The sequence below is a fragment of the Dipodomys ordii genome, unplaced genomic scaffold (genome assembly GCF_000151885.1).
Source record: "Dipodomys ordii isolate 6190 unplaced genomic scaffold, Dord_2.0 Scaffold23, whole genome shotgun sequence".
Taxonomy (NCBI): Eukaryota; Metazoa; Chordata; class Mammalia; order Rodentia; family Heteromyidae; genus Dipodomys; species Dipodomys ordii.
The window spans coordinates 6,679,625-6,703,186 of record NW_012267239.1 but is presented as its reverse complement, the minus strand read 5'-3'; the positions used below and the strand labels follow the sequence as shown (position 1 = coordinate 6,703,186).

Here is a 23,562-nt window from a genome sequence, read left to right as displayed (position 1 = left end):
CCTGAGTAGCTGGGATTATAGACGTGAGCACCAGCACCTGGCACGTTCTTCTTCCTAAGAGATCCCCAGTGTCCCTTCCCTATCTCCACTGTGTGACCTCATAGTCCCCTCCTTCACTGTAGAATCGTAATTGCCAATCACTATGGGGCTGTTGAAGGTGTGGAGGTGCTGTTGTGTCATGTCCCTGCTAGTTCTCGGTCTCTGCTCCTCTGTGGGCTTTGGCCCCACTAGTGTAGAGCATGCCTGCTTCTTCCTCCCTCTGTCTGTGCTTAAGGAAGGAAAGCCAGTATGCCTCCACCTACCCTGGCCTGGGGCTGCAGCCTGTGCACTGTGCACCTGCATATAACAATCTCCTTCTCTTTTGCCATAATCCCCTTCTCTCCGCCACTCCTGGTATGGGTGATTAGCCCAGATCCAGTCTTCAGGACCAGGCCTGTCTGGCTGTTGGAGTGTCACATTTGGTCCCTAAAGGATGGTTGTTTCCTGGCACTGACTTACCTGAGTGGTGCCAAGGGCTCTAGAGACTCAACACTAATTTTGCAGCTCTGCAGAGGAAATACAGTGAGCAGGAAGGGGAGTCAGAATTGGCCAAACTCTAATGGTTTAACCTGAAGGCCTTTGAACTACCCCCTCCCTCAAAGATGCAGGAAGGCAGGATTCAGGAGGCACGCTTGGTGGGCAACGCCCCAGAGCAGGAGCTGGCTCCAGCCCCAGAACCATCTTATCTGTGTGTGCCCACAAGGGTAGGGTTGCCCCCTCCCTGCTCCCCCAAGGCTGCTAAGCAGTAGCAGAGGTATAAGCTCGGGATTCCTGAGACTTGGCGAGGCTGAATCTTGGCATCACTGCAGCCATTTCTCACAACCTAACTCTTCTTTAAGTGTCCAAAGAATTTTCAACATAATCTGAGGAGACCCCTCTGAGTAGCCCTTTCTCTCAGTTTTTCAGTGGCGCCAGGCTCTAAAGTCAATAAGTATCGTTTCACTTTTGGGATGGGCAAAACAAAAATCAGTGTGAGCTAGTGTGTGCAGTGCATGAAAATTAGAAGAGCAGAAATCTGAGCATAAACTGCAATCAGTGGTGGTATGGCTCTCTTTCTTCTCCTATCCCCCAGGACACATGAAGCCAGGGTTGGCTGCCACTGATTGTTTGTGGACCCTGGCAAGGTGTGGCCCTCTGCTAGTGCGTGGCCAACTGGGTGCTCACAATTCCCCAAGAGGCTCAGCTGGTTTACAGAGGTGCAGCCACACAAGTGGTGCAGCCATCCTCTTAGGATGGCCATCCTCTTAGGACCCATGCCTGGTGAGCCCAGTGGTAAGGGGCTCCTGCCAGGCAGCCTGAGAACTTGTCCACATGCACGGTCAGGTGGTGGGCTGTGAGCTGGCCAGGCTAAGTGAACATTGAGGGAAGACTACATGTTCTAGGTGGATGCTGACTCTTTGCCTTCTCTTTCCCCACTAGTAAGAGTTGCACCATTGGGATGGTTCTCCGGCTGTGGAGTGACACCAAGATCCACCTTGATGGAGATGGGTAAGGACATGCCTTGAGAAGGCCCTGAGCCTTGTAGACCCTGAGCCTGAGCTGGTTGGGTACCTGGGAAAGGGGTTCAGCTCATGGAGTGTCACTGGAAGCGTCCCAGTGTGTGACACACTGCTGTGTGACACACATGAGCGCAGGCAGCTTGCTTGGTGGCAAATCCTCACTACGCACCCTCTGTGGGCTGTGCCCAGGCAGTCCACAGAGTGTTGCCCAGCAGGACTCTGTTCTGTGGGGCCAGGAAGGAACAACTTCCTGGGGCCACTTTGGGGGCTGCAGAAGAGGAAGGTTGAGGGAAGGGCCACCTCGGTTCCATATGTACTTCCTCCAGGGAGTGCATGGGGAGAGAAATTTCTTTTCTTTCTTTCTTTTTTTTTTTTTTTTTTTGTCAGTCGTGGGGCTGGAACTCTGGGCCTGGGCGCTGTCCCTCCGCTCTTCACCTCAAGGCTAGTGCTCTACTACTTGAGCCACAGCGCCACTTCTTTCTGAGTGGTTTATTGGTGATAAGAGTCTCACGGACTTTCCTGCCCAGGCTGGCTTTGAACCATGATCCTCAGATCTCAGCCTCCTGAGTAGCATGGGCCACCAGGGCCCAGCAGGAAGAGAAATTTCATAGCTTCAACATGTATTAAAACATGTATCTGCTAAAATGGTAGGATGATGGGGATATTTTTCCTTTTTATAAATATTGTGTTCCATTAATGTATTTTCATTAAATTTTTTTTAAAAAGAGGGGCTGGGAAGGTGACTCAGTGATAGAGTGCTTGCCTTGCATGCATGAGACCCTGGGTTCAATTCTTCAACATCACATAAGCAGAAAAAGCCGGAAGTGGTACACTGGCTCAAGTGGTAGAGCACTAATCTTGAGCTGAAGAGCTGAGGGACAGAACCCAGGCCCAGAGTTCAGGCTCCATGACCTACAAAAAAGGAAGAAAAGGGAAGGAGGGAGGGAGGGAAGGAAGGAAGGAAGGAAAGGGATGAGTACATAGTGCCTGAGGTAGTGGGTGGAAGGGATGGTTGTGGAAACAGGATGTTGATGCCACCTTGCCTGGCCCTTTTTTCTGTTTTCTGTTTGTTTGTTTGTTTCTGGCCTGGCTGGTGAGAGTCAGGTTTTCCTGGGGTGACACTGATCAAGATGCATTGTACTCATAAATTGGCATGTTGAATTGAAACCCCTTTGTGCAACTACTTCTAAAGATAGTTTACATTAAAAACAAATCAACAGCTGGGCATGCTGGTGGCCCATGCCTGTAATCCTAGCTACTCAGTAGTCTGAGACCTAAGGATTGTGGTTCGAAGTCAACTGAGGCAGGGAAATCTATGAGACTCTTATCTCCAGTTAGCCACCTAAAAACCAGAAGTGAAGCCGTGGCTCAAAGTGGTAGTAGTCTGCTAGCCTTGAGTAAAAAGCTCAGGGATAGTGTCCAGGCCCCGAGTTCAAGCTTCGTGACCAACAACAACACTAACAAAAAGGAAACCAACAGGTCTTCCTGTAATCCCCATCACGAACCCTTGAAGTGCTCCCTCCCCTCAGTGAGTCCGTTCAGGGCCTGACTGCTCAGCACAGTGTCTTCTTTTTGTTTTTCCGCTCTCAGTGGATTCAGCGTGAGCACTGCAGGAAGGATGCACATATTTAAGCCCGTATCTGTCCAAGCCATGTGGTAAGTGAGGTTTGGGAACCTTTTAACTCCTTAGAAATAATTTTCTAGCCTGGCACTGGTGGCTCACGCCTTTAATCCTAGCTACCTCAGGAGGTTGAGATCTGAGGATCACAGTTCAAAGCCAGCCTAGGCAGGACAGACTGTGAGATTCTTACTGCCAGTTAACCACTAGAAAACCAGAAGTGGTGCTGTGGCTCAAAGTGCTATAGTAGTCTGCTAGCCTTGAGTGCAAAAGCTCAGGGACAGCACCCAGGCTCTGAGTTCCAGGCTTAGTTCTCTCTGGAGTGGTGAGAGTTAGGCCACAGAGCAGGATCATGTCTCATTCCTCCTCCCTTCCTCCTTGCTGCAGCCAGTCTCTGATTCCTGGGGAATCAGGAAATCATGACCCTGCTGCACTCATGCCCCAGATGATTCTTAGTGTCTGCATAGTTTTTTTGTCTCTTCAGGGAAGTGAAACAATTAGGTCCACTTTTTTTTTTTTTTTTCTGAAAACTTCAGAACTCAGTTTAGTAAATGTTCAGCTCAAGGATTATTTCTCCCAGCAGTGGGGCGGCTTGCAATCTCTATGGCATCTCACACATTCTCCATCACCCCCCCTTCCCACCTCCACCGGCTCTTTTACCTCTGCTGGGGTCTCTTGCACCCACTTACTGAGACATGGCCAGCCGGGATTCTTGTAAAAGGTAAAAGAGGGTGACTAAATAAAACAAACACTTGCTATTGTGTCTTCTGCCTCTCCAAACCTGCTTTCAGGGAGCTTTTAGAACGCATTTCCTTCAGAAATCTAAGCATCTGAGCTTTTTTGCACATGGTAGGCCAGTGCGGAGTGGAATGGCTAAGGACATGGTCAGATGCCAGGCCGATGGTCAAGAGCTTTCTTTCCTACCGTGAGGCCTCACTATGCTTCCTGCATTTGTGGTTACTATGGCTCCAGAAGTAAACCTTAATTCGATGTAGTGAATTGGTAGAGTATAAAGTAACCTGTGGCTGGGCACTGGTGGCTCATGCCTGTAAGCCTAGCTACCCAGGAGGCTGAGATCTGAAGATCATGGTTTGAAGCCAGCTGAGCAAGAAAGTCTGCAGGACTCTTACCTCCAATTAACCACCAGAAAAGCCAAAAGTGGAGCTGTGGCTAAAGTAGTAGAATGCTAGCATTGAGCAAAAAAAGCTCAGGGCCAGTTCCCTAGCCCTGAGGTCAAGCCCCATTACCACCACCACCAACAAAAAACCCTGTGAACTAGCCTGGTTGGAAGTTCAGGGTGGGGCATTGTTTATTTTTTTCCCTTTGGAGATGGGAGGGATGTTATATGCACTGGAGGACTTTGTTGGTACCTGGGTTCGAGACCAGTGGTAGAACCCCACAGCTGTAATTTTCAGGCTGTCGTGTGTCCTCCGTACAGCCTGTTTGTATGCAGGACTCCGAAGGACTGACCCACTGCCCTGCCTAAACCTTGTGTGGGAGGGGAGAACCAGCCCGTCTCGTGCCTTCCCAGACCTGACACCCCTCCCCTCCTCAGGTCTGCACTGCAGGTACTACACAAGGCCTGCGAAGTGGCACGGAGGCACAACTACTTCCCCGGGGGCGTGGCACTCATCTGGGCCACCTACTATGAGAGCTGCATCGGCTCAGAGCAGAGCTGCATCAACGAATGGAATGCCATGCAGGACCTGGAGTCCACTCGGCCTGACTCCCCAGCCCTGTTTGTGGACAAGTATGTGCCAAGCCTGCCTCCCCATCCCCTGGGCCTGACCTTGAACCTGTACAAGGTCATTCCTTGTACAGGCCTTTGATGACAGTCACCTTCTTAGAACCAGTGTCTAAGGCCCTGTCCTGGTCTGGAGCCTATGGGCAGTCTCTACAGGACTAGCCCCTCACTTCTGTCATCCCCACAGGACTGTGCTGCTCTGCATTTCCCACTCCTAACAGTGCTGTGTCCAGGCCTTTCTGCTGGAAGCCTGCCTTGCTCTTAGGAGGAGCCTGGGTGCAGCCTCTGCTTCCTGAAGCTCCTTATTCCAGGCCGCTCTCCCTGCTGCACTCAGAGCACTTGACTGTGTCATATGAGCTAAGGCCATATCATGTGGCCTGAAGCTGCATTCTTCAAAGTCTTGTTTGAGATGACGAAGAAGAAGGAGAAGCTGTTCTTTGCTTCTCTCTCAATCAGGCTTCCGGTCACTCCAGACCTCTGTGTTGTGCTGGCGCCTGTGTTTTAGGAGGATAGCGACAGTCCTGAAAAGGAGTGGGAGAAGTGGTGGTCACCTTCCTGGGGAAGGATTGCTGTGGCCTAGGTGGCCTCGGGCCTTGTTAGCATAGCGCTGGCTTGTAGAAGTTACAAGGGTGTCCTAGGTTGTGAGTCCATGTGAGAGGAAGTAGCAGGAACTGGACACAGCTGGGACAGGTAGCTCAGGAAGCAGCAGTAGCCACACACCCAGGCATGCTCAGGTAGAGCCCCAAGGGCCCAGTGGAGTGCGGATGTTCCGCTGGCAGTTCCGGTGTCTTGCCCCAGAGGTCTGCAGGGTCTGAATGGGAACAAGTTTCTAAATGGTCACCTGTCTGGCCTGCTTGCCACTCTGTGGGCTCCTCCTGTGGGAACTGGAGCAAGCTCTGCTTCTCTACTTCTCCTGACCCCTGAGAATCTGCCTCTGCATAACTACCTACACACCACCAGCCTCAAGTGCCTGGTGTTTCTGCATCCTCTGACTTCAGTCCTGTGCTCCTGCTGTTTCCTAAATGCCCTTTCTTTCCAGGCCAACAGAAGGGGAAAGAACCGAGCGTCTCATCAAAGCCAAACTACGGAGCATCATGATGAGCCAGGATCTTGAGAATGTGACCTCCAAAGAGGTAAGAGAATGCTCCCTGCCCTAGCAGGCTCTTCTCTGCTTGTGCTGTGGCGCAGCAGTACCAGTGGGGGTATAGGTATTAGAGTCAGGCTGTAGTTTGACTCTGGAACTACTGCTTGTAAAGTTGTGACATCTTGGTCTCATGTCTGATCCTCTCTAACCTTATCTGGATAATCTAAGACCTTGGGTTACACTGAAAAGTACTTCCCTATTTATTAGTTTATTTGCTTATTTATTTATTTTTTTGTCAGTTGTGGGCCTTGAACTCTGGGCCTGGTCTCTGTCCCTCAGCAATTCAGCTCAAGGTGAGAGCTCTACCACTTGAACCACAGTGCCACTTCCAGTTTTCTGGTGGTTTATTTGCTACCTGGGCTGGCTTTAAACCCAGATCCTCAGATCTCAGCCTCCTGAGTAGCTAAGATTATAGGCGTGAGCCACCAGTGCCCGGCGCTACTTATTTATTACTGGTCTTTGGGATTGAACTCAGGGCTTGAACACTGTCCTTGAGCTTTTTTCACTTAAGGTTGGCACTCTGCCACTTGAGCCACAGCTCTACTTCTGGCTTTTTGCTGGTTAATTGAAGGTAATGATCTCGTGGACTTTCCTGCCTGGGCTGACTTTGAACCACAATCCTCATATCTCAGCCTTCTGAGTAGCTAGTATTACAGGCTTCAGCCACCAGTGCCTAGCTAGCACTTTGCTTTAAAAAGCCCTCTCTTTGTGAAGAAAGAATGCAATGGATTTTAATGGCAGCTTGGACTAGGTAGATCTAAGAACTTGAAGTCGCTATTTTAAAAGCCCATATGCTGTCCTATTATTAATACTTCTAGAGGTTTTTATTTTGTCTGCTTTTGAAACAGGGTCTTACTGTATAATCTAGGCCGACTTTACATTCTGTCTTTCTGCCTCAGTCTCCTGAATGCTGGATTTGTGGGTATGCACTACCCCACCTGGCTTAATTAACATACTTTAGAACTTTAATTTTTATTTATTTTTTTTTTTGTTTTTGGTCGGTTGTGGGGCTTGAACTCTGGGCTTGGGCGCTGTCCCTGCATTCTTCAGCTCAAGGCAAGTGCTCTACCCCTTGAGCCACAGCGCCACTTCCGGTTTTCTAGTGGTTCATTGGAGATAAGAGTCTCATGGACTTTCCTGCCTGGGCTGGCTTTGAACTGCCATCCTCAGATCTCAGCCTCCCAAGTAAGCTAGGATTACAGGCGTGAGCCACCGGTGCCCCGCTACTTTAGAACTTTATTGTGCTACATTCCTGAGACTGACTTTACATTCTCAGGACAATGTATTTAATAGTTAATTGTAAACATGAGCACCTTCAACGCAATGGAAATGAACTCAGGTAAAGCAGATCCCTCGTGTGAAATCACAAATTCCTTCGCTTGGGTTTACTCATAAGCTGAGTAACCACTTTCCTGCCACCTACACACAAATGTTGCGAGTGTGCAAGTGCTTTACTGTGGATGGGGGGAGGTAAAACATATCTCCCTTTTTGTAAACACCATGGTTTGCATTGTGATTTTAATCATTTAGAGGTGGGCAATTGTTTTCTTTAACAAATCACTTTTCCTAATGGTTTGTGCTCTGCAGATCCGTAATGAGTTGGAGAAACAGATGAACTGTAATTTGAAAGAATTCAAGGAATTCATAGACAATGAGATGCTACTTATCTTGGGACAGATGGACAAGCCTTCTCTTATCTTCGACCATCTTTATCTTGTAAGAAGCACTGCTCAGCAGGATCTAAGTTGGGATCAGAAATCAGACCTCACTGTTTGAGGGCAGGGGGGGAAGTAGGTAGAAAACTTGGGTCATGGAGCCTCTGCCCCGACCCTTTCTCTGGCCCGCAGCCTCTGCCCTGCTTTGGAGCCAGGTGTTTGAGGCGTAGCTTCAGCTGAGCTTCGGGGAGTTACCTGGAAGCAATTTGGCCTCATCCAGTGGTATGTGCTTTCAAATCCTTGCTAATACACTAGCCCATCTAGTTTCCCCCAAATGGTTCATGGGCCATAGACCACCCCATGACTAACAGACAGATAGCCACCAGCCCCACAGTTCCACCGGGGCAGAGTGCACAACTGAATTGCAGCTTCTCCAGGCCGGCCAACTCCTGAACCCCACCCCGAACCCACCCACCAGGGTGGCTTGTGCTGACTCCTAGTATGCAAGCCCGTGGTCAGTGTCTTCATGCTGTAAATCTCCTTAGAAGGCAACCGGCAAGTGTTCAAAGGCAAGCATGTTGCTAAAATTAGAGCAGCAGCTGAGGGGTGGAGAGGAAGTCAGACCCAGCAGGGCAGACTTTCTTCTCTGCTGCCTTACCTGCTCTGACTTTCAGCTAGTTAGTTGGCCTCTCCTGTCCTCCATCCTGGATCTCACGGGTGATGCCGGGATTGCATAAGACACACACACCCTAAGATGCCAGAGCATTGGCCATCAATGGAGATCAGGGGTAGGGAGGCTGAGGGAAGATGGACCCTGGCTGCTGAGACCAGGGTGGCTTCCCTTCCACCTCAGAAAGTGAGCAGTCCCTCAGATGGCTCTCTGGTAGTTTTCTGCATAGATACATGTGTTTCAGTGCTCTCGATGTGTGGACGTCTGCCTAGATAGAGGCTTTGTGTTAGACGTTAACATGTAGAGGCACATGTGGGTTTGAAGCTGTCCTTGAAAGATACTGGAATGGGCTAGGCTGATCTCCCTGAAAGCCATGCATGTGAAGGCTCCCCTTTCTCCTCCTCCCTCCAGTCTCCACTAGGTGGTGGTAACAATCAGAGGAAACTCACAGCCTCTAGAACCCTGGGCCCTCTCCGTGTGGTTTGGTGCTTTATGTCACTTTTTCCATGAGAAATATGAAAAGAATTTTTACAGTTGAGGTTCTCCTTCAAATATGAAAACCCAACTCACAGCACGGTTTGCCAACACGGTCAGAGCCATTGAGTCCCAAGGGCCCTGCGGGGACTTGGCCTGGAGCTGTACACGGGTGTCTCTCATATCATCTGCCTCCTAAGAGCAGTGACTCTCTGCTTGCTGTTTTCCCTTCTGTTTCTCTGAGTGCTAAGGAAGAGAATGGAAGAGTTTCTTTTGTTTTGTTTTTTAACGCTAATACTTATTTAAGTATTAAGCTAGTAAGTTGTAGACAGTTGGGAATGAGAATCCATGAGAGGAAGAAAAAGGCACTTCGGAGTCCCACACTCATGGTGGTCCCTCATAACATCTTGGTGGGTTTATTTTCCCTGTCTTGGTTTTTTTTTTTTTTTTGCTTTTTGGGGTAGTTTTTTTTTTTTTTTTTGGAATTGAGTGTGGGATTCTTTGGTGCCTGTGTAGCTTCTTAAGAAAGAAAGAAAAGGAAGCAATCATAATGTTGGTTTATACACATTCTTTTTTTGTTGTTATTTTATTTTTCCTTACATGGTGTCTCCAAAAGGCTGCTTTATCTTAATGGCTCCATTATAGGCCTCTCTCGTCATTTATTTTATCGGTTTCTTCCTGTGGGTCCTTTGGGTTATTTCCATTGTTTTATTATGAATAACCATAAATATCCTTGCCCTTAAATCTATGTGAATTCTGGTCATTTCCTCAGGATAGCTTTTTGACAGAGTGCAATTACTGGGTCAGAGGGTAGGAACTTTTACAGCATTGCCAGAATACTTCCCAGCAAAGGTAGACCAATTCCCACGGTGACCCAGGGGTAAGGGAGGCACAGACTGTAGCCTCTGATGGCGGAAGCAATAGGGTGGAAGAGCTGGGGTCCCTAAAGCCAAGGGGCTAGTGAGGACCGTGCACGTGCATGCAGGCGCACACACCACACACACACAGACACACAGAGTCATGCTGTTGGACCTCAGGACCCTGCTTGGATTTCAGCCTCTGCCAGTTCTGTCTCCAAGGCCAAGGCTGCAGGGTTAGGGAAAACTGTGCATCCATAGCAGCTCTGAGGCTGACGTGTGACACTCACGGGGTTTGTGTGATCTGTCCCCCAGGGCTCTGAATGGAATGCATCCAATCTGGAGGAGCTGCAGGGCTCAGGGTGAGTCTGCTCCCTTGTCTTCCCCTCCTTCCAGTAGCTTAGGAAGCCTCCACTCAGCCTTGGCTGTGGGGCCCAAGACCAGGGCTGCCCACTGCTGACTGCCTCTCCCTGCCCTCAGAAGTGGCTGGAGGGGCTTTTGCATAATGAAACTGAAGCCCATCAGTGATTATTTAGTGATGGATGGGTTTTTAATTCTGGAGTCTTGAGTGATGGAGTATGTCAGGGAGAAGCCTCCTAAATCATACTCAAATGACGCATAGGACAGCCTGGACCTGCTTGGGCCCTAAACTCCCTACCACTGCCTCCTCCATGAAATGTAGCCGCTGCCCCCAGTGTGCACGGTGTGTTTGGGCTGTGTGACCAGTCCACAGCCCTGATAGCTCCATCACTCTTGCCTCTGTCTGGTGTTCTAACTTTGAGTCCTGGGGGGAATCTTGAACTGAGTGCTGTGTGTTGGGCAGGAACATGCTTGTCTTGGAGCAGAACTCAGCAGTGTAAGTGAAAATGTTTAACGGAGACTTTCAGGAACAGATGTCTGGACTTGTGTTAAAAAACAACAACAACAACAAAAAAAAACAGAGCCACAAAATCACCCTTCTGTGGTCTGAGGTGACAGCCTTCTTGAATTGCTACATTTGAAAACCAAGACTAAACAAATCTTAAAATATCTCTTTAAAACTATTGGTTAAGAAGTGTGCTCAGCCGAGTGGCACTCAGCTGTGGGGAGACACTCCATGCTTCCATTTTGCTGGAACCCATAGGTGGCTTTTAAAGGTACTGTTTGATACATCTTAAGTACTTGTTTGTGAAACCTATGGGAGATGTTTTCCAACTCCTGAATTATTTTGGTGGTCTTGCAGAAATTAAAGTACATCTTGGATGCCATCCTCCTCCTTACACTACCCACACAACTGAGATGACAGGTGTGAGCCACCACAGCCAGCTTTTTTCTTGAGATCAGTCTCATTAACTTTATGCCCTTGCTGGCCTTGAACTGAGATCCTCTGGATTTCTGCCTCTTTTGCACAGCTGGAATTATAAGTGTGAGCCACCATACCTTGGTCCCCACCTTTTTTTTTTTAAGATAACATTCTCATTTCTGCCTTGCCATAGCTGGGATTACTATTACAGGTAGTTGTTGTAAGTTTTGGAACTTTAGAAATGTAGTTAAATAACAAATATGTTTGCTTTTCAGGGTTAAGTGTTTCAGACTAAATGTTCTTTTCCTTTTTCTCTCCCTTCCTTCTTGCTTTTTTTTTTTTTTCAATGTGATGGTACTGGGGCTTGAACTCAGGGCCTGGACTCTGTCCTTGAACTTTTTTTTTTTTTTTTGGTCTGTCATGGGGCTTTAACTCTGGGCCTGGGCACTGTCCCTGGGCTCTTCAGCTCAAGGCTAGTGCTCTACCACTTGAGCCACAGCACCACTTCCAGCTTTTTCTGTTTATATGGTGCCGAGGAATCAAACCCAGGGCCTCATGCATGTGAGGCAAGCATTCTACCACTGAGCCACCTTCTCAGCCCCTGTCCTGGAACTTTTAAAAAGTTAATACTCTACCACTTGAGCCACAGCTCCACTTCTGGCTTTTTTGGGATTGTTAATTGGAGATGAGAGTCTCACAGACTTTCCTGCCTGGGCGGCTTTGTACCTCAGTCTCCTGAGTACGATTACAGGCATGAGCCTCCAGCACCCAGAACAGTTTTCTTTATTAAAAGGTTTTTTTAAATAGATTTTTGTGTATGAGTCACATGTGGGATGTGTGTGTGTGTGTAAATATTCATTTTTATCACCTGTAGGTAATATAAAAAATTACTGTCCAGTAAAAACAGAATCTCAACCTTTATTTGTATGTATTTAAATTGTTTTTCTCTGCCAGTTTTTTGTTACTTTGCTTTTTTATAGCTCCTCATTCTGAGTCTCCAGATTTGTTTTTGCTTTGTTTCCATTGCAGGGTTGACTACATTTTAAATGTTACTAGAGAAATAGACAATTTTTTCCCCGGCTTATTTGCATACCACAACATCCGAGTGTATGATGAGGAGACCACAGACCTGCTTGCCCACTGGAACGAGGCGTACCATTTCATAAACAAAGCCAAGTAAGTGGGCAGCGAGCAGGGCTTAGGAAGAGACTGGTCACCAGAGGCTGGGCGGGCAGAGGTACAGGGTAGGCCCGGGCTCAGGAGCTGGCTGGATGGAGGAAACATTGCCATCTGCTGACCTTTGGTTTTAGCTGCAAGACCCCAGGCACCAGAGGGGAAGTTGGGTCTTCTCCAGGTGGGGTCCTGATGGGCTTCTCTCCCAGCTGCCTTGATAATGGCATGAAAGCATCATGAGCAACACTGACTCCAGGCAGAGGCTCCATGCCTGGGGGCTCCCTCCAGTGGGGGGGAAGTTCTCTGGGTCAGGGAAGAGCCGATGCTCTCTGGCTTAGATCTCTTGGATCTGGCTTAGATTTCTTAGATCTCTTGCTCCCCAGAATAGAGGCTGCTTTCTCCCCCTCAAGTTAGTTCCATCCTCCTGTTCCTGAACTCAGTGGCCCACCTCTTACTGAGGTCCAGGGTGGTGACATTGTTAACCCTGAGTTAAGAAACACCCTCCTCTGTACTGCTCCAGCCTAAAGATGCAGGTGTGCCCTTGCCAAACCCCAGGGACACACGCAGGGCTCCCTGGATGGAGACTGTGGCAGAAGGAATTGTAGACCTGGGGTACAGAGAGCTGGAGCCCAGTCCTACCAGGGTGTGTCTCCCTCGTATGAAAATCAAGGTTCACAGGTGCAGCCCTTCCCAGCATGACATTCCTTTTTTGGGGGGGGGGAGGAGTCAGTTGTGGGGCTTGAACTCAGGGCCTGGGCACTGTTCTTTTTGCTCAAGGCTAGCACTCTACCAAATTGAGCCATAGCACCACTTCTGGTTTTCTGGTGGTTCACTGGAGATAAGAGTTTCATGGACTTTCCTGCCTGGGCTGGCTTTGAACCACGATCCTCAAATCTCAGCCTCCTGAGTAGCGAAAGTTACAGATATGAGCCACCAGCACCCAGCTTATGCATTCCCTCTCATCAGAAGCAGGACTTAGAGAGATGCTGCCCCCACCCTGGCTGGGAATATGGCTACATCAGCCATGCCTGGGCCTGGCCCTGCCTCCCTACACGTCACAATCAGCCCAATCTTCCTCCCTCAGTCTGGACTGTGCTGTCCACTCTCGCCCTGGCTAGCCCCACACTGCTCATTCCCCATGGCCCAGCTTTGCTGACCTCGTTTCCTCAGCCAGCACCTCCATCTGCAGAGACAGTTGGGGGAAGCCTTTGCTGAGGCCCCTCAAGCAGCTCCTGGCTCCCCAGGAAGGTTTGTGGGTGGCCTCACCTGTCCCCGGGCTGGACTGGCTCCCAGTTTGTCCCTAAGGACTGTGCACTTGAGCTCAGCTACCAAGTGAGGCCCTGCCCGGTCAAGGCAGGTTTCTCATGATCTCTGTGGTGTGCTGATCCGCTTCTCAGCAGCACTGTTTCCTTTGCAGGCTGGTGGAATGAGCCCCAGAAATGGAGGACTTGAGAGGGCTTGGGCTGTGAGATAATTTGAGGGTTTGGAAACCTCCCGTGGCAGAGCCTGCGTGATGAACATGTCTAATCCCTGCTCCCTTCCCTGCAGGAGGAACCATTCCAAGTGCCTGGTCCATTGCAAAATGGGCGTCAGCCGATCTGCATCCACGGTCATTGCCTACGCCATGAAGGAATTCGGCTGGCCCCTGGAGAAAGCGTATAACTATGTGAAGCAGAAGCGGAGCGTCACCCGGCCCAACGCTGGCTTTATGAGGCAGCTGTCTGAGTATGAAGGCATCTTGGACGCCAGGTGGGTGCTGGCCTTGGGAGAGGGGGGTGGGCAGGCAGAGCCTAGCCAGCCAGGTTCACAGTGGCTTCTGAAGCTAAAAGTGTAGGGAGTTTGAGAAAAACATGTACTATTTGGGTTTCAATTTGTAGTTTCCAGGAGGAATCCATTTGAGTTTGTTGGCACACTGAAAGCTTCAGGCAAGGAGCCTGACCCCTTCATTGAGGCTGCTTGCTACCCAGTATGTGCTGTGGGTACACACCCCTCCCATTTCCTCACTCCCAGCCATCAGGTGCCACCAGGGATGTGCTGGCAGTCTCTCTAAACCCTCCTCCCCTCTCCTGTACTCTCCTGAATGTCAGTTCTGCAGGTACTGTGAAAAGCATTATGGCGGTCCCTCCAGAGCCCCAAGGAAAGCTGCTGCATGGCCCAGCCTTTCACCTGGGGTGTGTACCAGGACTCTAGGGTTTATTTTACATAGCAGCAGCCCTTGAAAGCAGCCCAAAGGTAGCCACTGATGGATGGGTGGATAAATAATGGGAGACACACACACAATGGGACTTTTCCCTGCCATAAGAAGGAAGAGAATTATATTGAGGCCAGGTAGTGTATGCCTGTAGTCTCAGCGCCGTGGGAGTCTTGAGGTGGCAGGATCGCTTGAGTCCAGGAACTCAAGGCCAGTCTGGTCTACATAGTAGACTACATGTCAACAAAAGGAAGGAAGGAAATCTGTCACTTGCTGTACCATGAATGAACCTTAGGGTATTGTGCTAAGTGAAAGAAGCCAGTGGCACTAAACGCGTAGAATAGCTCTGCACTTATTTGAAGGCCTTGAATAGTCAGACTTAAAGAGACAGAAAGTAGGGCAGTGTTGCCAGAGGCCAGGGGAAAGGAGAGTTAGTGTTTAATGGGACCTGGAGCTCTAGCAAGATGGAAGCCGCTATGGAAGCAGATGGTGGTGATGGGTGAGCGTTATAAATGTTCACTGCAGAGCTGTGCACTTGAAATGATCAAGATGGCAAGTTTTGTGTTATGTGTATTTAACCACTCTTACCTTCCATTAACCACCAAAAAAAGGGAAGTGGAGGCAAAGAGCTCAGGGACAGCACTCAGGCCAGGAGTTCAAGCCTCACAACCACCACCACCACCAAAAATCTGTAAGTCCTCAATGAATGTAGGTGCTAAAATCTGTGACTTTATTCTTGAAAGGGTCTTTCTGCTTTAGGCTCTCCTCTTTATGAGGACGAAGAAGGAGCTGGCGCTGTCTGCCTCACAGCCAGTGGACAGCAGGAGGGAGATGCACAGGCCAGGCAGTGATGGCCTTGGTAGCAGAGAGAGCTCAGTGAGGGGGCCTTGAGGTTTTCTGCCTACTTCAGGTGGTGGGGGCGGGGCCCCCAGTAATCACAGACAGATCCCTGCATGACTGATAGCCCAGGCTGTCCACACAGAAGCTCGCTCTCTTCCTCCCTCTTACCTTTCCTCGGTCTGTGTGAGTGGCGGCCTTCCGGATTCTTTCTGCCTTGTGTTGGAAAGAAGCCAGAAGTGAGGTCCATCAGCTTCTTGGCCAAGTTTGGGAAAGCAGGCGTGTTCTGGCAGAGTTGAACAGTCCAGAGAACCGCTCAGGGCATCTCTGGATTCGTTCACTGTTAGTCAGTGAAGAGCAGCTGGACTGGTCCCCAGGCAGGGCTAGGCAAGGAGAAAGAAGGGGAAGGGAGGAAGGAGGAGGCTCAGCTGGTCACTCACCAAATTCACTGCAGCTGAATTGGGTCTGCAGGCTGGGCATGGGGCTACACAGATTGACCTTGCATTGCGCCTCTCAGAGTACCCCATGGTCAGGATGCTCCCTCCCCCTGGAGCCTCTTAGCATACACTGCACTGTGGTTACTTATCTTCTCCCTCCCACACCATGCCAACACTTTTCCTGTGAGGCCTGTGGAAGTGTCTTTATTTCATTACATATACGTCTGTCTGTCTGCCTGTCTTTCTCCCTCTCTCCCCCTCTTTCTTGCATAGTTCAGTAGAGGAGCACTAATTAGCCTAGTAATCACAAGGCCCTAGGATTCCATCCTCAGCACTAGAAAACAAAGCAAAACAAAATCTAAATGATGTGTACTAAGGTATTTAAAACTGATCCATAATCTCTGGCCTAAACAAATAGCAATTTTCTAGGCTCTTCCCAAATGCATTTATGCACATTGTGTTTCCATTACATTAGTGTGTGGGTCTCACTACAGTTGAGTTAGAAGAACAGACAAACACTGAGCAAGGGGTATCAGTGTGTGCCAAGTGTGTGCAGTTAGATAGAGCCAAACTCCTGGGCACAGGTGACGAGTCAGAACTCCCTCCACACATCTGCCCCACTGTCTCCACATGGGAAAAGTTACACAGTGTCTTGTGGGAGCCTTGATGATTTAGGGTCCCAGGTATATTCCTGGGAGCCCAGCACCCTCACCAGGGCCCTGGGTCCTCGGGTGCTATCCTTCTGACACCCCATCCTTCCTCCCCACAGCAAACAGCGCCACAACAAGCTGTGGCGCCAACAGACGGACAGCAGCCTCCAGCCACCTGTGGAAGACCCCACGGAGCCCAGCGACTTCTTGCCTGAGAGCCTGGATGATGCCCCAGACACCCAGCTGCTCTGCCTACACAATGCCACCCAGCCCGGGCTTCCAGGAAGCCAGACCCCAGGAGGGCCCTCTCTCCCCTACTCATTCCGGAGACTCTCTGATCCCCACAATGGTGCAGGCAGCTTAGTCCACCTAGAAGATCTTGAGAGGGATGCTATGTTGGATGAGGCAGCCCAGCCAGCGGAGGCGCCCAGGCAGGCCCCGCAACCCCAGGAAGAAACTGGGCTCTGCGACAAGGACGTGAAGAAGAGGCTGGAGTTCGGGAGCCCCGAAGCCCACGGCGCCTTGCAGCAGGTGGAGGACATGGACCCCGAGGAGAGCCCCAGGGTGGGGAGGTGGGGGCGGCCTGCTGCCCCGCCTGCGAGGAGCCCACTCAACCGGGAAAACCTAAACAATAACAACAGCAAGAGGAGCTGTCCTGATGACTTTGAGGTAAGCCGGAGTGGGGAGATGCCCGCTCCACAGAGCAGCGCCCCCCCCCTACCTTCCATGCTTCGCATTTCAGCCACCTGCGAGTTTACAGAGTCGGGTTGGGGGGGACTGGGGCTGGCCAACTAGGAAGGTATGTGTACCTATCTAGGAGATGAGGGTCAGGAGGGAATAACTGGACCCCAAGAGCCATCTACCCCTCATACCCCTTATTTGTATCTTGGGTAAAATTTCCAGCTCATTTCTTTCCCTTCCTCCCTCCCTCCCTCCCTTTCTCCCTCCCTTCCTTCCTTCCTTCCTTTTCTCCCTCTCCATCTCCCTGAACTTTTGTGCTCAAAGCTAGTAGGCCACAACTCCACTCCTAGCTTTTTGGTGGTTAACTGGAGATAAGAGTCTCATGGCATCCCAGCCCGTGACTGCTGATCTCAGCCTCCTGAGTAGCTAGATCATAGGTGCCTGGCTTCACTTCTTTTTTATGTATAAAGTCTAAAGCATGCAACTCATCACCAGGTTCACCTCTCATCAATATATGGATGACCCCTTCCCTCCCCCGCCCCCCGCAGTGCTCCACTGTGTGGTCACAGTGCCATGCCAGACTTTGGGAAAGCAGCAACAGTTCCTCCATCCTTAGTATCTGGTTTTCCGGTTCCCAAACCCATCTGTCCCTTGAAGCTATTGGTTGGAGTGAGCGGTGTGTAGCAAGGCCAAGCCTTAACCTCATTCTTACTCAGAAAATCAGCTACCTGTCTCAGAACTGGCCCAGGGGCTGGGGCTGGGGTTGGTTTTGTGTGGGGCTGGCTCTCTGGAGGGTGGAGGGTAGTCTTGGGAAGCTCTGGCTTCCCAAGGCATGGGGCTAGGAGCTAGCTTCATGTTCCCTGGCATTCCCTGCCCACCTCACAGGCAGCTGGGGTTCATTCTCATGTGAGAGCAGAAAGGACACAGAGGTGGCGAGCCAGCTTGTCTAATACAAGTCCCAGCACAAAGCGTGCTCCTGTGCACACCCCAGGCCACCCAGTGCATTGCAGGTGGGAGAGGCCATGCTTGTGGATTCCCCCACTTCTCACCAAGCCTCAGAAAGCAGATTCCCCCAAAGACATGCTGCAGAACCGCTTCAGCCAGGGTGGTGCCCTGACTGGTTCCAGTGGCCTGACCGAGCCACTGTATGATGACCAGGGGAGGGGCTGGCATAGGACTCGGGCTCCTTCACCCACCAGCATTCAGTCAGGTTCCTGGCAGCAGCAGAACAGGACCTAGCGACAAGCATCCGTCAGAGTGTCCCAGTCCCGTTATTCACCATGGTGTCAGGATGGCACAGGGCTGGGCTTCCCATCAGATCACCCTGCACACGCACAGTTGGGGTAGCTGGAGGGCAAACGTGAGGACGTGACAACGATGACATCATGCCGCTGGCACAGGGCGTGCTGACAGATCAGCCGAGGCAGTGACTAGCTTGCCAGCAGCGAGGCTGAGAAGGACTGCCATGCAGCGCCTCCTGGGCGGAGAGAGCTGGGCGGGAGAGGGAGGTGACAAGTCACGCCGGCAGGACAAGACTGCCAGCTGAGATTCTGCCATGACGGGCAAGGATATGCAGCTCACCCCTCTGTCTTACAGCCCTGCCTGTGGACCCTTCCCAGGGCTGCCCCATGGCCTGGTCAGCCCCTGCTTGTCCAAGAGATTTCTGCGGAGGCACCCATTGCACTGAGTAGCCTTTTTCTGGGGAGGCTCCGCTCAGCCCACCCACCCTAGCACTTCACACAGCTTCCAGATCCCTCCGCATTGTGAGCCCCAAGGCGTGTCTTGTTCACAGACCATGCCCAGTTGAGATCTTGGCATGGAACAGGCACTCCCTAAATGAATGAAGGCATTCTCTCCTGCCTGTGTGCCCCGGGCTCTGTAAGGTGCACTCATACCTCAACTGTGCCAGATCTCAGCCCAGGTTCTAGAAGAAATTAATTTGTAGATGCTTTGGTTAAAGTCTCAGACAAGCTTCTAGGTCAAGAAAGCTGGTCCAGTGGCTCACACCTGTAATCCTGGTTACTCAAGGAAGCTGCGATCTGAGGATCTGAGGCTTGAAGCCAGCCTGAGCAGGAAAGTCTGTGAAACTCTTATCTCTAATAAACTACTCAGAAAAAGCCAGAAGTGGCGCTGGGGCTCAAGTAGTGGAGTGGTAGCCTTGAACACAGAGAGGCTCAGAAACAGAGCCCAAGCTCTGAATTTAAGCCTCAAGACTGACAACAGAAGCCAGGCGCTGGTGGCTCCCACCTATAGTCCTAGCTACTCAGAAGGCCGAGATCCAAGGATTTCGGTTCAAAGCCAGCCTGAGCAGGAAAGGCCGTGAAACTATTATCTCCAATAAACCACTCAGAAAACCTGAAGTGGCGCTGTGGCTCTAGTGGTAGAGTGCTTAGCCTTGAGCTGAAGAGCTGAGGGACAGCGCCTAGACCCAGAGTTCAAGCCCCAAGACCGACAAAAAAAAAAAATGACAACAGGAGGGCTGGGAAGGTGGCTCAGTGGTAGAGCGCTTGCTTTGCATGCATGGGGCCCTGGGTTCAATTCCTCAGCACCACATAAGCAGAAAAAGCCAGAAGTGGTGCTGTGGCTCAAGTGGTAGAGTGCTAGCCTTGAGCTGAAGAGCTGAGGGACAGCGCCCAGGCCCAGAGTTTAGGCCCAAGACCACCACCACCAACAACAACAAAAAAACACAAGAAGAAAAAGAAAAGCTGATCCCAGGGTTCCTGACAAAGAGAAGCCCATCCCTGCTGCCATGCACCTGTGTCTGCTCCACAGACTCAACGGTGGAGCCCAGTATTCTTTGGGCTTCTCTCTTGTTGGGCCACCTTGACTTATGACCTTGGAGAGCTTGGGTCCTCTGCACTGGATGGCATTACTTTGGCTATGGCTCCACTCATGGGGAGGGGGCCTGGAGGGAGGGGCTCATGAGAAGCCTCCATAGTTCTTAACCTGGGAATTCTTGACCCAGCTCCAGCATCTCATTGCCACATAGCACAGAGTCGGCCCCTGGCTGCCCGTGTGTCTCTTGTCTCTATCTCAGCCCCCTTCTGTTGGCCTATGATGGGGCAAGGGCTGACCTGGCTAGCAGGGGGACAAGAAGTGGGGGCTCACATTCCATCCACACAGACCCCCCAGGCACCAGAAGTCCATGATAGAAACTGGCGTAAAACCTACCTTCACTCAACCTCCATCTGGGCCTGTAGGCGCCCGATGCGGGTCGGGGAGAGCTGTCAGCCGCCTGTGGCAGCAACCATGCTTCCAGAGCCACGCAGAGCTCCTGCCACCCAACAAGGACTGTGCACACACACACACCCACCCCCCCAAGTGCAAACTCTCTCTGCTGGGGAGAGAGGACCCAACGTTTGTCGGAATGTCCACTGATTCCTTTTTCCAGAACCACTGGCTGCAGGGTGGTAACCTGCTTTCCAGGTGAGATCAGGGCCTGGAAAGGCTCACCCTGGGCTTGTGCCAGGGGGCTGCGAGGCTCTGCCTAACCGTACTGGCCGTGGCCGAGGCCTGCCCTGGGCCTAGGGTCAGTTTGGGCATCTCTTAAGTACTCTCTGACCTCACTTCCTCGTGATCTAATGGGTTCCGAGAGGTCTGAGGGATTCATGAGCCACACGGGCAGCCTCCCCCCTCCGCCCTGCCACTGCTGCCCGCCTTGCCCTCTGCTTCCCGGCTCAGCGCTGCCCTGTCTCACCGTGTTCCATGCCTTTGCAGCACGATGCTATGTTTGGGATCCTTAACAAAGTGAAGCCTTCCTACAAACCCTGTGCGGACTGCATGTACCCTACAGCCGGCGGGGCTCCTGAGGCCCTCCGGGAGCCACGCGAGGACCCCAGCGCTCCCGCCATCTGCACCCAGCCAGCTTTCCTGCCCCACGTCACTTCTTCCCCTGTGGCCCACGCGTCCAGCAGGTCTCAAGCCCTGGACAAACCAGCTTCTGGCCCAGCTGACACTTCCCCATTCCTACCACCAGCCGGCTCCAAGAGGCGGGATAGCAGTGGCTCTGGGGCTGCCCCAGAGCTGTCAGCTGGCCTTCCAGAGCCTTCTAGAGAGACCCCAAAAGTCCTGCCAAAGTCTCTTCTGTTGAAGAATTTTCACTGTGATAAGAGCCCTCCCTGCATGGAGGTTGTAAAGGAAGAGATGTCCCCCAGGAGAGACCCGAGAGCAGCTAAGGACCTGAGGCTCCTGTTCACCAGCGAGTCTGAGAGACCCACGAGCAACAGCTACCTGACGCAGCACCAGGAGTCCATCGTTCAGCTGCAGAAGGCAGGCCTGGTCCGCAAGCACACCAAACAGCTAGAGAAGCTGAAGAGCCTGCCCGCAGACGCCGCGGCGGCAGCCCGCAGGGACAGCGCGGCCAGCAGACTGGAGGCCAGCATCCCCGAGGGCCAGGAGCTGGCTGCCGGGCAGGAGCCGGGGCCCCCTGCTCTGCCGGGCCATGACAAACCGGAGGCCGCTCCACCGCCATCCGAAGGAGCCTCCCTCAAGAGTCCTGCTTCCTTCCTCTCCCGCCTGGATCACACCAGTAACTTCACGAAAGACTTCCTGAAGACCATCTGCTACACCCCTACCTCCTCCTCCATGAGCTCCAACCTGACCCGGAGTTCCAGCAGCGACAGCATCCACAGCGTCCGCGGGAAGCCCGGGCTGGTGAAACAGCGGACGCAGGAGATCGAGACCCGGCTGCGGCTGGCGGGCCTGACCGTGTCATCCCCGCTGAAACGCTCCCACTCTCTTGCCAAGCTTGGAAGCCTCAACTTCTCCACGGAAGACCTGTCCAGCGAGGCTGATGTGTCCACCATTGCCGACTCCCAGGATGCCAAGTGGAGCGAGTCTTCCTTCCTCCAGGAACCCCAGTCTACTCTGAGGAACCCAGCCGCAGCCTCTAAACCATCAGGGAAATCCGCCCCAGAACACTTGAAAAGCTCCTCGCAGATGAGCAAAACCTGACCCACCTTTTCCTTCCATGGACCTAGGGTTCCCTCCCTTTGTCTCATTGTGGATTCCAAGCCGCCCCTTACATCTTGATTTGTCTCAGACAACGGGAGTCATCCAGTCTCTCCCCCTCCCCCCTCCCTCTTGCCATAAAGAAGAAACGAAATAAAAATAACATACAGCACAAGAAGGGAGACTGGGCATGGCCTGGAAATCCAGACACCGTCAGCCAGGGACATGGGACTGCGATCCCCACGCTCCCGGCTTTGAGGAGATGATATCTGTGCCCATGTTCCTTAGCCCAGTCAGCCTTGTGGGAAAGCCCTTGGATGGCAATAAGTCCTACCTCTATTCTTGCTGTGCTTTTTGTTTTGAAAATAGGATCATGACCAAGACTCATTCCCAGGAGTAATAATGCTGTGTCACAAAGGATTTTTCCAAGAGAAGAAGGATTTAGGGTTTTTTTTTTAATTCCTCATGATTGGCACCCCAGAGTGGCCTAGACTTCACTGGTCCACACCAGGTACTTGCTAGATAAAACTGGTAGATAAAGACATCTAGTTAGCACTGTTGAGCTCGCTCTGTACTAAGTGGTGATCAACTGAGTGGTCAGAGTCCTTTGTCTTGGTTCTGTGATTGTGGTTGAGTGGTGAGCATTCAGTTAGCATCGAGGTCAAGTGGGAGACATGTGGGCCATGTTGTCACTAGCAGTGGTGTCACATACATCTCCTCCGGTCAGGTGGGGAAGGACCCCAAAGCATTATTGGGCTGCAATCCATTACTAAATTGGGACATGGCTGCAGTTAGGTTTCAGGGGGGACTCAAGCATCTGGCAGGTCTAGGATGCCTGGTCCTCAGCCTTGTAAGGCCTATCCACTCATTTCGGGGTCTGAGACTGTTGAAAAACTTCCCAGATGTTCACAGGTGTCCCTTCCTGCCAGATAATACTCCTTCCTATTCTCCCAGCTCTCCCAGCCGCAGTGATAAGTGGAGGGTGCTGGGTCTTGAGCCTCTGCTCAGCGTAGCACCTTTAAACATCAGATGGGCTCAGTGTAGCAGGTAGTCCCAGGTGCTGGGTTCAAATCAAAGGGCTCATCTGTCAGCAAGACAAAATGCTAACATATTTTAAGACAGATAAAGCAGTACAGTAGAAAGGCAGAAGTGCCTGATTCAGGGTTCACCAAACTGTATGTACAGCCCTGAGGGCTAAGAATGGTTTTACTGTGTGTGTGTGTGTGTGTGTGTCTGTGTCTGTGTCTCTGTGTTGTGTGTGTGCTGGTCCTGAGGCTTGAACTAAGGGCCTGGGCATCGTTTCTGAGCTTTTGTGCTAAAGGTAGCACTCTACAACTTGAGCCAAAGCTCCACTTTTTTGGTAGTTAATTGGAGGTAAGAGTCTCATGGACTTTCCTGCTGGCTTCCAACTGTGATCCTCAGAATTCAGCCTCCTGAGTAGCTGGGATTACAGGCTTGAGCCACCAGTGCCTGCCCAGTTTTACATTTTTAAGGAATTATAAAAATAAGTGGAGGGGCTGGGAAGTTGGCTCAGTGGTAGAGTGCTTGCCTTGCATGCCTGGGGCCCTGGGTTCGATTCCTCAGCACCACATAAGCAAAAAGAAAAAAGCTGGAAGTGGTGCTGTGGCTCAAGCGGTGGAGCGCTAGCCTTGAGCTGAAGA

General features: G+C 51.4%; 1 protein-coding gene across 1 annotated transcript in view; it reads left to right on the top strand.

Annotated features, from left to right (window-relative positions):
- Ssh1 (slingshot protein phosphatase 1) overlaps window positions 1–22,730 on the top strand; it is a 47,810-nt gene extending 25,080 nt beyond the window's left edge. Inside the window, exons 7-16 of the mRNA XM_013014286.1 lie at window positions 1,459–1,527; window positions 3,129–3,194; window positions 4,712–4,906; window positions 5,940–6,033; window positions 7,632–7,760; window positions 10,016–10,062; window positions 12,012–12,158; window positions 13,704–13,904; window positions 16,390–16,939; window positions 20,669–22,730. Of these exons, the coding sequence (XP_012869740.1) occupies window positions 1,459–1,527; window positions 3,129–3,194; window positions 4,712–4,906; window positions 5,940–6,033; window positions 7,632–7,760; window positions 10,016–10,062; window positions 12,012–12,158; window positions 13,704–13,904; window positions 16,390–16,939; window positions 20,669–21,904 (2,734 nt within the window). The 3' untranslated portion in view covers window positions 21,905–22,730. The remainder of the gene's footprint in view (window positions 1–1,458; window positions 1,528–3,128; window positions 3,195–4,711; window positions 4,907–5,939; window positions 6,034–7,631; window positions 7,761–10,015; window positions 10,063–12,011; window positions 12,159–13,703; window positions 13,905–16,389; window positions 16,940–20,668) is intronic.
- Window positions 22,731–23,562: the final 832 nt, after the last annotated feature.